The 13,747-nt window shown below is 33.5% G+C and overlaps 2 protein-coding genes across 2 annotated transcripts; both read left to right on the top strand.

Moving 5' to 3' along the window:
• Nucleotides 1-97: 97 nt before the first annotated feature.
• On the top strand, nt 98-5,456 carry LOC112771454 (kinesin-like protein KIN-14N). Its single transcript, XM_025816209.3, has 17 exons — nt 98-656; nt 811-1,079; nt 1,219-1,363; nt 1,459-1,568; nt 1,684-1,803; nt 1,918-2,100; nt 2,658-2,867; nt 2,955-3,029; nt 3,109-3,255; nt 3,345-3,483; nt 3,600-3,709; nt 3,803-3,964; nt 4,057-4,277; nt 4,418-4,499; nt 4,580-4,684; nt 4,798-4,902; nt 5,108-5,456. Exons 2-17 carry the CDS (start codon nt 882-884, stop codon nt 5,285-5,287), a joined length of 2,292 nt encoding a protein of 763 aa, XP_025671994.1. The 5' UTR covers nt 98-656; nt 811-881; the 3' UTR covers nt 5,288-5,456.
• A 4,071-nt stretch (nt 5,457-9,527) lies between these two features.
• Nucleotides 9,528-12,158, top strand: LOC112769643 (uncharacterized). The gene is made up of 6 exons (XM_025814130.2): nt 9,528-9,709; nt 9,925-11,015; nt 11,196-11,369; nt 11,547-11,664; nt 11,747-11,913; nt 12,007-12,158. The coding sequence occupies exons 1-6, from the start codon at nt 9,528-9,530 to the stop codon at nt 12,156-12,158; spliced, it is 1,884 nt and encodes a 627-aa protein (XP_025669915.2).
• The last annotated feature ends 1,589 nt before the right edge of the window (nt 12,159-13,747 follow it).

The raw sequence follows: 13,747 nt of genomic DNA, 5'->3' as shown, positions 1-13,747 counted from the left end.
TAAAACATACACATATATAAATATGAATATGGAACATTATGATTATAAATACAAAAACATTATTATGAAATAAATGAAATGCATGGGAGACCGAATCATACACGTGAATACCACCACCACACAAGTTCAAAATTTTTTGAAGGGCAGTAAAATCAAAATCTATCTATTCATCTTAAACTAAGATCCCAACTGACACACAGTACCAAAACACAAACCACAACACAACACAGATCTGTATAATCTATTGGAAGCTCAGGGACCAAGATTTTGAACTCATTAAAAAAATTTTTAAAAGGAAATTAGAAGAAAAAAGTCTTCACCTTTTTCCATTTTTTTCACCTCTTTCCCTTCATCTTAAGCAAGTACTGTTCCCTCTCTCTCTCTCTCTCCTTCTTTTTTCTTCTTCTTCTTCTTCTTCTTCTTCTTGGAACATCATCTATCATCTATCAATCTCTACTTGCTAAAAGCAACGGCTTTGATATATTTTGTTAGCTTCCAACACAATCCATGACCCCACAGTACTAGTCTTAGTAGTGTCTCTCTCACACTCTTTCTCTCTCCTTCATTGTGCATATGAAGAAGTTCAGTGGTTAGGGACCTTCAAAAGGGTCACCATGTACTAGAAACTCCTACCCCTTTCAAAGCTCTTACCAAAGGTACAATCTTTCTTCATTTCCCATGTTTTATTTTCCATTTTCAGCTTAGTTTCATTCATGGATAGTTCTCATTTCCTCACTCTAAGTTGAAACTTTGAAACAGAGCAGGGTTGTTAAAAATGTGATCTTTTTTGTTTGTTGTGGTTTTGTTTAGTTTGTGGGTGATGAAATCCTCGTAGACAAAGACCAAGAGAAGCTAGTAGAGCTGAAAAGGGTTCAAGAAAAATGGTGGGGACTCCTATTAATGGAAGAGCAAGGCCAGCTTTTGCAGTTGTAAATGGTGGACATGATCAACAACATGGCCCTAGTAGTGATCCACCTAGCAATGCTGGGTCAGATTATGGTGTTATAGAGTTCACTAGAGAGGATGTTGAAGCCTTGCTAAATGAAAAGTCCAAAAGGAAAGACAGATTCAATTATAAGGTTAGTTAAGATCTTGTTGTTTTAAGCTCAATGCTTGTTTTGGTTAATTATTTGAGTTTGAGACCAAAGATGGAACCAAGATTCTTAGTTGTTTTGGTAACCATCATCGTGTATTAACACTAAATTTGGGAATTTTTAGGAAAGATGTGAAAACATGGCAGATTATATAAAGAGGCTTAAGGTTTGCATAAGATGGTTCCAAGACCTTGAGATAAGCTACTCATTAGAGCAAGAAAAATTGAAGAGTTCATTGGAATTAGCCCAGCAAAAATGCATGGAGATAGGTAAAGATTGTGTTTCAATTTTCTTCCATTTTTCCTTCTTTTGAAAAATCCTCACTAAGTTGTGTACTTAAGTGGTTAGATTCATTTAATTACAGAGTTGCTGCTCAAAATCAAGGAGGAAGAACTGAATTCAATTATTGTGGAAATGAGAAGGAATTGCACTTCTTTGCAAGAAAAGTTAATAAAGGAAGAAACAGAAAGATCAGTAAGTTAGATTTTTCATCTCAGTGGAATTTCAAGAGTGAATTGTATTATGAAAACTTGCAAGGGACATTTTTCAATCTCAAACTTATACTTTTTATTCTCTTTGTAAACCCAAGGCGGCAACGGAATCTCTTGTTCAAGAGAAAGAGGCTCGGATTAACCTTGAGAGGTCTCAGACTGCACTAACAGAAGACCTCAGCCGAGCTCAGCGAGAGCTCGAAAGCTCAAATCAGAAGGTAAAGTAAAATTACAATCACAATCAACTAAGAACTTCAATTCTTATGAATTATTCCTAGAGATGTCAAGAATTATTTGTGTAACTAAATGTCTTCATCAATGGAGTTCTGCAGATATCATCACTCAATGAGATGTATAAGCGGTTACAAGATTACATAACAAGCTTACAGCAGTACAATGGAAAGCTTCACTCAGAGCTTTCTACAGCTGAAGAAGAACTTAAGCGTGTAGAGAAAGAGAAGGCTACTGTAGTGGAGAGCCTCACAATGTTAAAGGGCCAACTTACTTTGTCTATGGTGAGTTTTCTTTTGGTGTGTGAATTATTTCAATGCAGAACTCAAGTAGGTAAAACAGAAATCCATGGATTCTTAACCAATACCAACATGGAAACAACTCTTTTCATAAGCACAGAAATGTGCAAAGTGTAACTTTTATTGATGAAACAGATTCTAAGGAAGAACCTTAAGATGTATCCATTGTAGTTTAGATGCACATGATACTTCTATAATAGCTTGGCTATGATAGATTTTGAAATATCTTTTATGTTTTTGATTGACCGGACCATATGCTCATTGTTGGTCCTGCCTTTTTGTTCCTCGTTGTGAGCATGCACATTCCCAACCATTACTACATGCATAACTTAGCAACATATGATCAAATGTGGGAGTTTTTTTTGTCTCTAAAGAGAAGTTATGTCATAATTATTTTGTGCAAGTTTGTGCTGTTTTTCTAAATCTTAACCATAAGTAATGTGGATTCTAGATTCGTTATTAGTATCTTTCATGAAATTCTTGATAATTGTTTCACTTAACATGCAATCTGTACCTTATTCAGTTCCATTTTTTCTTTTTAGTCTTCTCAAGAAGAGACTACAAAACAGAAGGATGCTTTGACTATTGAAGTTACAACTCTTCGAGGAGAATTGCAACAGGTAAGAGACGATCGTGACCGCCAGTTATCTCAAGTGCAAACTTTGACTACTGAATTAGCAAAATTCAAAGATTCTTCAGAGAAGTCAGGCTCTGAACTGGGGAACTTGACTATAAAAGCAAGTGAACTGGAGGTCGGTTTTATATCCTATTTTTGTTTTCATAAATATCACAACTCGGAGCTGCTATATAGCCATGAGGTGTTTGATTTTCCTGTGCAGGCGAAATGTGCCTTGCAAGATAGCAAGATAAAGGCATTACAAGAGCAGCTAGAAACTGCAGAGAAGAAACTGCAGGTAATGAGGCATAGTTTTCAATGAACATGGTAAAAGTTTCAGACTTATGATATGATGTTCTTTTTCTTCTCCTTATCAGGTTTCTGATATATCTGCAATTGAGACAAGAATAGAATTTGAAGGCCAACAAAAACTTGTAAATGAGTTACAAAGACGCTTGGCCGATGCAGAATATAAAGTTATAGAAGGGGAGAAGCTGCGGAAATCGTTACACAATACTATTTTGGTAATTTACTTGGCCAAAACAATAATAAGAAAGTCTAAAGTCCAGACTTTACCTTATTAAATTTTAATCCCTCCACTTCATTTTAACAGGAACTTAAAGGGAATATCCGCGTCTTCTGTAGAGTTCGTCCTTTGTTACCGGATGAAGGTTGTAGCACAGAAGGAAAGATTATATCTTATCCCACATCCATGGAAGCTGCTGGTCGAGGCATTGAACTTACTCAAAGTGGTATGGCTCGTGGTGCTGTCATCGAAGTTGTTTCTCTTCTTATTCTTGCATGCTTTGTTTAGTTATTTTAGTTATCATTTAGTTGTGTTATATATGTTGCTTCTTTTCTTAATTAGGCCAAAAGCATTCTTTTACATTCGATAGAGTTTTCGCACCTGATGCATCACAAGAGGAAGTTTTTATTGAAATTTCACAGCTGGTGCAAAGTGCTCTTGATGGTTATAAGGTAATTTCTGTGTTCTTGCTTGGATGCATACAACTTTAGCAATTAGAACTGTTGATTCTTTGGAGTATGATCAATGAACATATACTTTTCCAGGTTTGCATTTTTGCCTATGGTCAAACCGGGTCGGGAAAAACCTATACAATGATGGGCAGGCCTGGACAGCCTGAGGAAAAGGGCTTGATACCTCGCTCGCTAGAACAAATTTTCCAAACAAGACAGGCTCTGCAAGCCCAAGGCTGGAAATATGAACTTCAGGTTATATATGAAATATACTAATTCAGTATTTTCTTTTCAGTTTCTTCACTTATGCTTGATGTCTAAGTTTTTATTTCGAAACTCTTTTATAGGTATCAATGTTGGAAATATACAATGAAACGATTCGCGATCTGTTATCTACAAACAAGTCATCGGATGCAGCTCGAGTAGAAAATGGTACTCCTGGAAGTGGAAAGCAATATGCAATCAAACATGATGCAAACAAAAACACACATGTCTCTGATCTTACAGTGGTGGATGTTCAAAGTGTAAAAGAGGTTGCTTTTCTTTTGAACCAAGCTGCAAATAGCAGGTAATTAGTTCATAAGGTTCCTTCTCCCATTTCATAGCCATGTTTTACAATGATCTTCACTCCTTTTACTTAACCACTCCTTGTAACATTGGCAAAACAGAATCGATAACTATTTCTATATTTCTTTTGTTTCCTTTTAGATCTGTGGGGAAAACACAGATGAATGAACAATCTTCAAGGAGTCATTTTGTGTTCACGCTTCGAATATACGGTGTTAACGAGGTATGATGCTTCTCTTATAGTAATCTGAACCTTGATTCATATTCCAGTCTTAAACACTGACATTCACCTGATTGTGATAGAGCACTGACCAACAAGTACAAGGAATCCTGAATCTTATTGATCTTGCCGGGAGCGAGCGTCTTTCAAAGAGTGGATCGACCGGGGACCGATTGAAAGAAACTCAAGTATGTAAAGCCTTTCTTCCCCCTACCATCTTTTTCCATATACTTCAGCTTTTATTTATCTAGTTGTTTCAAATGATGGTAATTGTAATTTTTGTTTTTTCAATTGTAATTAGGCAATCAATAAAAGTCTATCATCATTAAGTGATGTTATATTTGCCTTGGCCAAGAAGGATGACCATATTCCATTCAGGAACTCAAAGCTTACATATCTACTTCAGGTACTTTTCTAGTTCTATCTTGTGTTCTCTAAGCCTGTGTTTCTTTATATTTGAAGACACACACACATATATATAGACACTGATGTATATAAAATACATGTAGTTTGATTGGTTGTTAAGACACTAAATATATGTAATTTTTAAACCCCTTGATGGTGAATACCAAATTCATGAATAACATATTTGAATACAATGATTGTGACAGCCATGCCTAGGTGGAGACTCAAAGACATTGATGTTTGTGAACATATCTCCAGAGCAGAGTTCAATGGGGGAGTCGCTATGCTCACTACGGTTTGCTTCAAGAGTCAACGCTTGTGAAATTGGTACACCTCGCCGACACATCAATGGAAGAACCTTTGACTCACGCTTGACCTATTGCTAATCGTCTTATATATATTATATACTTAGGATTAATCCCAATACCATAACCTATATAACTTCTTTCTACCCATCAAATTGCTAAATCTATGTAATACCAATAATAAACCAAAATAACTTTGATTCTAACATCTCCATATATATATAGTTTGTATAAAAATCAAAATTACTTAGCTTTCTAGTTTTTTGTTCTTGGTCGTCGCCCAAACACAGAGACTCGGGTTGGGTTCAACCCGCCAAGCAACACACAGACAAGTCGGTTCTACCGGAATATAGTTTGGGCTTCGGCCCTGTTTCATTACAAAAGAAAAATTAACGGATCAACCATTTTCAAGTACTTTTTCATATCCCAAAAAACAAAGAATTAAAAAATCCAGGTAAAGCATTAAAACAATTCCCTCTTGTGGGAAAGTTTTTCATGATGCATCTTTTTATTTTACATTTTTCTGAATGTGTTCGTAAGTTCGTTCAATGGCTGATCACTTTTTCTTATATCAATATTACCGAATCAGTAAATATTAAAATTTAAAAGCATATAATTTATATTTATTAGAATTTACATACATAAATCAATACTGTTTGTATTTATATTTTTTAGAATTTACATACATAAATTAATAAAATTTAATTGTCAAAAATAATTTAATATTTATATTAATTAAATAATGACAAAAATATTTAAAATTATTGACCCTAAGAGTTCCTCTAAAAATAAAAGAGAGTTTTTCATGCTTGTTTGTCATGAATAAATTTCATTGTAATTATACTCGAGATTGTGATTATTTACGAGTTTACTCCGAACAAATAAAATTTATAGAAAGAAGGTATTTGAACACTTAAATAGATGTTTCGCAACATTTTTGTACTAATTACTGAATCTATAATTAATGACGAATTTAAAAAATGTTGACGGTAAAAGCAATATATATATATAATATAATAATAATTTTGTTAATAAAAATATTATATGCACATAAAAATCAGTTAATAAATTATTTATTAATTATTATATATTTGTGTATAAATATATATATATATTGTTTAATTTATTTTTAATGTATATTTTATATTTTAATATATATTTTATACAGGTCATTATTTTTTATGTACATAGAACATGATTATTATTATAATTATATTTTGTTATTGTAAATATAATTAGTCTTCATATAATAACATATAATTTATAATTTATTATTTAGGTTTCATATTTTAAAAAAATTGAGTAATTTTTTTCTTAACAATACAATTAAAATATCTCTCTTTTATATACATATTAATAAACAATTATTTAAAAATTTACTTCTCATACAATTAGAAGCCAACTCTTATTGATATTTATAGTTGAGAAAATTCTTTTAATTAATAAAATTGTTACGGAAAAAATTAAAGCTAATATAAAAAAAGATTAATAATCTTTCGAGTCGATTTCTAAGAAAAAAAACATCATTTCATTTAAATTAAAAATTAATTATTTTAATAAGTATCTAATATAAAATTCTTAAATTGACTATTAAATACTAAAAATTGAGTAAAAAAATATTATAGAGACAAATTCAATAATTAATAGAAATAAATAAATATTATTATCATATATTACTCAAAAAATTTCAAATTGTGATAGAACTCTTGTCTTCACAATAATACACGTACATTCATCTCTATCTACAATAATAATAAATTGATCTGTGGATTTTTTTTTATTTTATACTTCTCATATTCTCTACCTTTATATTTAAACTAGTTTTACTTAATCAAACACCGATTTAGGTTTACAAATATTAATATAGAGTGGAGGATTATTTTAGTTCCAAACTTTTGGACAAATTTTAATTGAATCTTTAATATTTTAATGTTTTATTTTAGTGTAAAAAGGTTTTAAACGAGTTTAATATTATTCTGTTATTACATTTGACACCAACAATTAATATATTGTAAAACCAATAATTTTTTATTTCAATATGTAAGTAAAATCGATTTACTAGCTAACAATCATCAATGCAAAAAACTTTTCTTTTGATTTTTAAAAGTTGATTATTAATTGCTAGGATTCGGATTTTATAAAAAAAAAAACAAAAATAAATATTATAATAATATTTTATTTATATTTTTTTAACACATAAAAATAAAAAAATTTTAAATTTATGACTTAACTAATAATTCATGATATTCACTCTGTTAATTATTTATGTCAATTTAATAATAGAACAATATATTAAACTTATTTAAAATTTTTTAAAATAAAAATAAAATATTTAAGATATTAAAAATTAAATTAAAATTTGACCAAATTTTATAGACCAAAATAGTATTTTACAGATTTAATATATCTTCGCCCTTTATACGTACTTAAATAACAATGATAATATATACACGTATCGCATTCGTATATATATAGTATACGATTCGTTAAAGCTGGCAAAGCAGGTCAAAGTTGCAGGACACAGCTGCGAGTGAGAGGTCTCTATTGGTTTTATTCTCCAAAGTTGGAGTGTAGGACATGTACCAACCACAAGTTACTTTTATGTTTCAGCATTTTTTTGTGTAAAAGCTGTGTGTAAAAGATTTTAACTTCTCAGTTCTCACCCTGTGATACTGTGTACGGCTCAATATCTTATTTCTTATCCTTCGTTACATTGTCCTAGTTTATCGTCTTCTTTTAATTTTGTCTTTTCTCTTCTCTTCCATATTGCTATTAATTGGATGGTGTCAAGTTCTGGGATCAGGGATGTCAAGAGATTAATTATCATTTAATTTATAATTTTTATCATACGTTAAGTTTTATTATTTTGGTAAAGAGTGATTGATAAATCTTTATATTATCATTTTATTAAATACGAGGTGTATATTAATATTAATATAGTCATTAAAATTAACTACTAAGATAAAAATATTAAAATATAAAAAATAAATTAAAAATACATGTATTTATATATAAATATATAATAATTAATTTTAGTGATTAATTTTAATATTTTTTTCAGTGTTCTCAGAGTCTGTGCTATGGTGCATGCTTTTTGCCGATGATATCGTCCTTATGGGAGAGTCAAGGGAAGACCTAAATAAGAAGTTGGAGTTATGGAGAGAAGCTCTAAAAGTGTATGGTTTGCGCATAAGCCGTAGCAAGACGGAATATATGGAATGTAAGTTAAGTCTGAGAAGGGAAAACCCCAATATAGAGGTGAAGATTGGAGAAAACATCCTACGAAAAGTTAAAAGTTTTAAGTATCTTGGGTGCATCATACAGGATAATGGAGAGATTGAATAGGATGTAAATTATAGGATCCAAGCAGGTTGGTCAAAATGGCGGAGTGCATCTGGTTTTATATGCGACCAAAAAGTGCCTTTAAAACTTAAAGGTAAATTCTATCGCACCGCTATAAGACCGGCTATGTTGTATGGTACGGAGTGTTGGGCGGCTAAAGGGGAGCACGAACATAAGCTGAGTGTGGCAAAGATGAAGATGTTGAGATGGATGAGTGGTCATACACGATTGGATAAAATAAGGAATGAAGATATAAGAGAGAGAGTTGGAGTAGCACCCATTGTGGAAAAGATGGTTGAATCGCGTCTCAGGTGGTTTGGACATGTGAGAAGAAGACCGATAGAACATCCAGTCAGGAGGGTGGATGAGATGGAAGATGGACAAAGGGCGAAAGGCAGAGAAAGACCTAAGAAGACCATCCATGAGGTGGTCAAACGAGATCTACATGTAAACGGTCTCTCTGTAGATATGATACATGACAGAGCATAATGGCGTCGTTTGATTCATGTAGCCGACCCCACTTAGTGAGACAAGGCTTTGTTGTTGTTGTTCTGAGAACCGGACCGACCCGGCTGGTCGGACCGAAAAACTGGCGAACCGGTGTCATAACCGGTCCGGGTGAGGCATCTAACCGAACAAGAAATCGAACCAGAATGACCCGAATTGAACCGGTCAGGTTTGATTAGAACCGGTGAACCGACAGGTTTTATTTAACCCGGACCGGTTCGAACTTTTTTTTTATTTTTTTCTGCGCTGGAAACGACGTCGTTTCTTAATTAAAAAAAAAAAACAAAAGCTGCTGTTGAAAGTGTAACCCTAGCCTCCATCCGTCTCATTCCCTCCATCCCTTGTTTCCCACTTTCCCTTCCCAAATGGTTTGGCCATGAGAAACCACCATGGCACCATGACTCCATGAGAGCTGACAGCTGAGAGATAGAGAGTCTGCTACTCACCACACCTCACCACCGCAACTAGAGCAATGCGCCACTCACCACCACCAAGAAGCACGTCCACGGTCCATCGAAGATTCAACATTCAAGTCGCCTCCTCGTCGCCTACTGACTCCTGGTCCACTGGTCGTCAGTCGTCAATCGCCAGTCGCCAGTCGCCACCTCCGGTCTCCCTCTTCTCTGCTCGTCCCTCCATCCCTCCAGGGTCCAGGTATGTATTTATTGCGAGAAGCCTATTAGGGATGGAGGAATTAACCGGGTTAAGCATCATTTGGCTGGAAAAGGCGGAGATATTGAGGCATGTCGAAAGGTGCCAGCTGTGGTGAGACACCAATTCAATCAAAACATTGAAGATCTTCGAACCAAGAAAAGGAAAACTCAAGAAGAATATGCAGAAAGTTATGGTGCTTGTGATGACGTTGAAAGTGAATTTGATGAGATTGAACGTAATGAGATGCGACAACAACAAGCATCAAGAATTCCAGCACCTAGCTCTAGAAAGGGAGTTGGAAAACAACTCAAGGGATTACAATCCTTTTTTCCACCTGCAGCAACACCTGGAGCTCAACCAAGTATTAAAAGTGTTCTCCAAAGCAAAGAAATTGTGGAGAAGTGTGATATTGCTATTACAAGATGGATGATGGATGCTTTTGTGCCATTCAATGCGGTTAATTCAGCTTATTATCAGCCGATGATCGATGCTATTGCAAACATGGGTGCAGGGTATAAAGGGCCAAATTACCAAAGAGTTCGTGGATATTTGTTGAGTAAATTGGTTGAAGATGTAAAGAAGATGATTGAAGGTTATCGTGTGATTTGGAAACAAATTGGATGTACTATCATGGCTGATGGATGGACTGATCGTTGTAGGCGTACTTTAATTAATTTCTTGGTTTATTGCCCTAAAGGAACTATTTTCCTAAAGTCAGTTGATGCTTCTCATATCTCGAAAACTGCTGAGGCTTTGTTTAAGTTGCTTAGGGATGTTGTGTTATTTGTTGGTCCTGAAAATGTTGTACATGTAGTGACGGATAATGCTGCAAATTACGTTGCTGCTGAAAGGTTGTTGGAATCGGAGTTTCCTAGATTGTATTGGTCTCCTTGTGTGGCACATTGTATTAATCTGATGTTGCAGGATATTGGGAAGTTCGTGGAAGTGACTGAAACTGTGTCACAAGCTTCAATGATTACGAAGTATATCTATAATCACTGCCATCCGTTGTACTTGATGAGACAATTCACAAGCGGCCGAAAAATACTTCGTCCAGCTCCAACTCGATTCGCCACTAATTTCATTGCTTTGCAAAGTATTTTGGCTCAAAAGGATGGATTGAGAGCTATGGTGACATCTAGAGAATGGACAAGTTCAACTTACTCTAAAGAAGCCAAAGCTAAAAAGTTTGTGGATCAAGTCTTAGATTCTAAATTTTGGAATCAATGCACTGATATTGTTAAGCTTACGGAGTCACTTGTTCATGTATTGCGTATTGTGGATAGTGAAGATAGAGCTGCAATGGGTTTCCTTTATCAAGCTATGTATAAGGCTAGGGAAGATATGGTAAAGAGGTTTCAAAAAAGAAAGAGGGTTGTTGAACCTTAATTGAAGATTTTAGATTCACGTTGGGATTCACAACTTAAAAGAAACCTTCATGCTGCTGGTTATTGGTTAAATCCAGCTTTTTGATTTAATTCTGCAGAATTTGACAAGCACAAAGAAACAATTTCTGGCCTACTAGATGTGATTGAGAGATATGCTTACGGTGATGCTGATTTGAATACTAAATTGACAAGTGAGAAGATAATCTTTAAGAATGCTGAAGGAGATTTTGGAAGACAGTCTGCAATACATGAGCAAAGCACAGTGATGCCTGGTAAATTTTTTATTAAAATTAGTCTTTTATGATTGTGATATGTTTAAGATTTGATTTTTATGATTGTGATTATTTTCTTTTTCTGTTAAGATCAATGGTGGGAATCTTATGGATGTCGAGCACCAAACTTGTAAAAGTTAGCGATTCGTGTTTTGAGCCAAACTTGTAGTTCTTCAGGTTGTGAGCGTAACTGGAGCATTTTCGAACACATTCACTCAAAGAAAAGGAATCGGTTAGAGCATCAAAAGCTTAATGATCTTGTTTATGTTCATTACAACTTAAGGCTACAACAAAGGTACTTTTTATTATTCTTTCTTGAAGGCATTATTTTAAATTTTTAGTCATAATAAGAATAATCAAGTTAATTGATAATATAGGAACCGAATGAGAAAGCAAAGTTATGATCCAATTTGTCTTGATGCATTTGAGGATCATTCAGAATGGATAATGGAAGATTCACAACCATTTTTAACTCCTGAAGAAGTTGATGCTTTACGGAATGATCTTGCAAATATGTCTCTTCAATCAGCTTTAGATGATTTGGGTATGCTTTTGTTAGGGATGATTTTGTAATGCTTTAACCAAATGTTTTGCCTTATTATTGATTATGATTTGTGAAACATTATTGAAATGCTAGATGAATTGAATCTGAAAGATGATCGAGATGATGGTGAAGTTAATAATACTTCTGCAGAAAATGCAAATCAGAATGAAACCAATCAAGATGTAGCTCCAGATTTGTCAGATGAAGAAAGATATCCACACTTTGAAGTTACTCCTTGGATATAATCCATGAATTGTTATTTTCATTGTGTTAAATTGAGTTGTTCATGCAATAGACTAATAGTACTAACAAATTTTATGTTTATTTTCGTATTACTACTTATTTTTAGGATTTGAGACTTAATGTTTATTAAAATATTATTGGAGATATGTTTTTTAACTGTTAATTTTTAAGTTTTTAGCTATTTTATACGTTTTACTTAGTGGGACTGGGTTAACCGGTTCAACCAGTGACCCACCGGTTGAACCAGTAACCCAATGACCTAGTAGCCTGAGTGCCTGACCGGTTCGATCACCGGTTCAGTTCTGACAACTATGATTTTTTTTTATAACCGATTGATTTTAATATGTAAATAGTATTTTTATTTATTAAAATTTTTTGTTTTAGAAAAACTCAATTCACTTTATCGAGGAGGACCATCTTAAATTTCAAATTATAATAATAATTCTTGAATAATAAGAGTACGGGAGCGAAAGTACGGGATCATGAAACAGCAATGGTTGCCGCTGCACAGATATCGCAGAGCAGTGATACTTTCGAACGGACAAGCATCTCGCGTCAAAGTTGCCTTTGATGATGACGTGAAATGTAGATATGGACTGGTGGGGCATTGTGGAGGCTGCGTGATGGAGGTCAGAAATGTTATTAGGGTGGAATGATAGGAATCGTATATAGCGTAAATGTCTTTAGGGATCCTAATTTTAAATCTCAAATTTTAAAACATAAAAATATTTAATTAATTAAAATTTTATTTTTAAAATTAATTTTATATTTTTTTAATTTGTTGTTCGTGTTGTTTAATATATGCGTTGCTTTTTTATATTTTCTCTATTTGATTATTAGACTAAAATAATTAAATTAATGAATAAAATTATTGGCCAAAAATAATAAATTATACTAGTTTTCTAGTAATTTTCTAAAAATAAAATATTAACTCAAAATATTAACTAATACAATAATATTAAGTGTACATAAAAATCAATCAATAATATAAAATAAATATTAAAAATAAATTAAACAAGAAAAGTCTCGCGTGAAATAGTTACGGTGGGTGACCAAAATACGAAGTTCTTCCATGCAAAGTTTCATGCTCGAAATAGACAGATTAGAGAAACTGAAGGACGAGAACGGACTGTACCGAACTGATGTGGAAGGTATTGGAGAGGTAGCTGAATCCTTTTTTAAGAAGGTCTTTTCTACTTCAAATCCTAAAAACCCCGAAGATGCTCTAGAAGGTTTGGAAAGGAAGGTAGATGATAAAATGAACCGCATACTCACTAGACCCATCACGGAGGAAGAGGTTAAAAAAGTTATTTTCTCTGTCAATCTTTTCTCAGCGCCAGGTGAGGATGGGTTCACAGCAAGATTTTTCCAATTCTATTGGGAGGTTATCAAGAATGAAGTCTTTCAAGCATGTGCTAGCTTTTTCTCTGGAGGTAAAATGCTTCGCTCCCTGAACCACACACAAATTTGTTTAATACCGAAGATTACATGTGTTGATTCTATGACTCAGATTCGACCTATTAGTCTGAGTACGGTATTTTATAAGGTAATTTCAAAGCTTCTGGCACATAGAATGTAGTTTTGTATGGAT

This window comes from Arachis hypogaea, chromosome 18 (genome assembly GCF_003086295.3).
Source record: "Arachis hypogaea cultivar Tifrunner chromosome 18, arahy.Tifrunner.gnm2.J5K5, whole genome shotgun sequence".
Lineage (NCBI taxonomy): Eukaryota > Viridiplantae > Streptophyta > Magnoliopsida > Fabales > Fabaceae > Arachis > Arachis hypogaea.
Note: the sequence above shows the minus strand (reverse complement) of the source record. Positions and strands in the feature narration are given on the sequence as shown.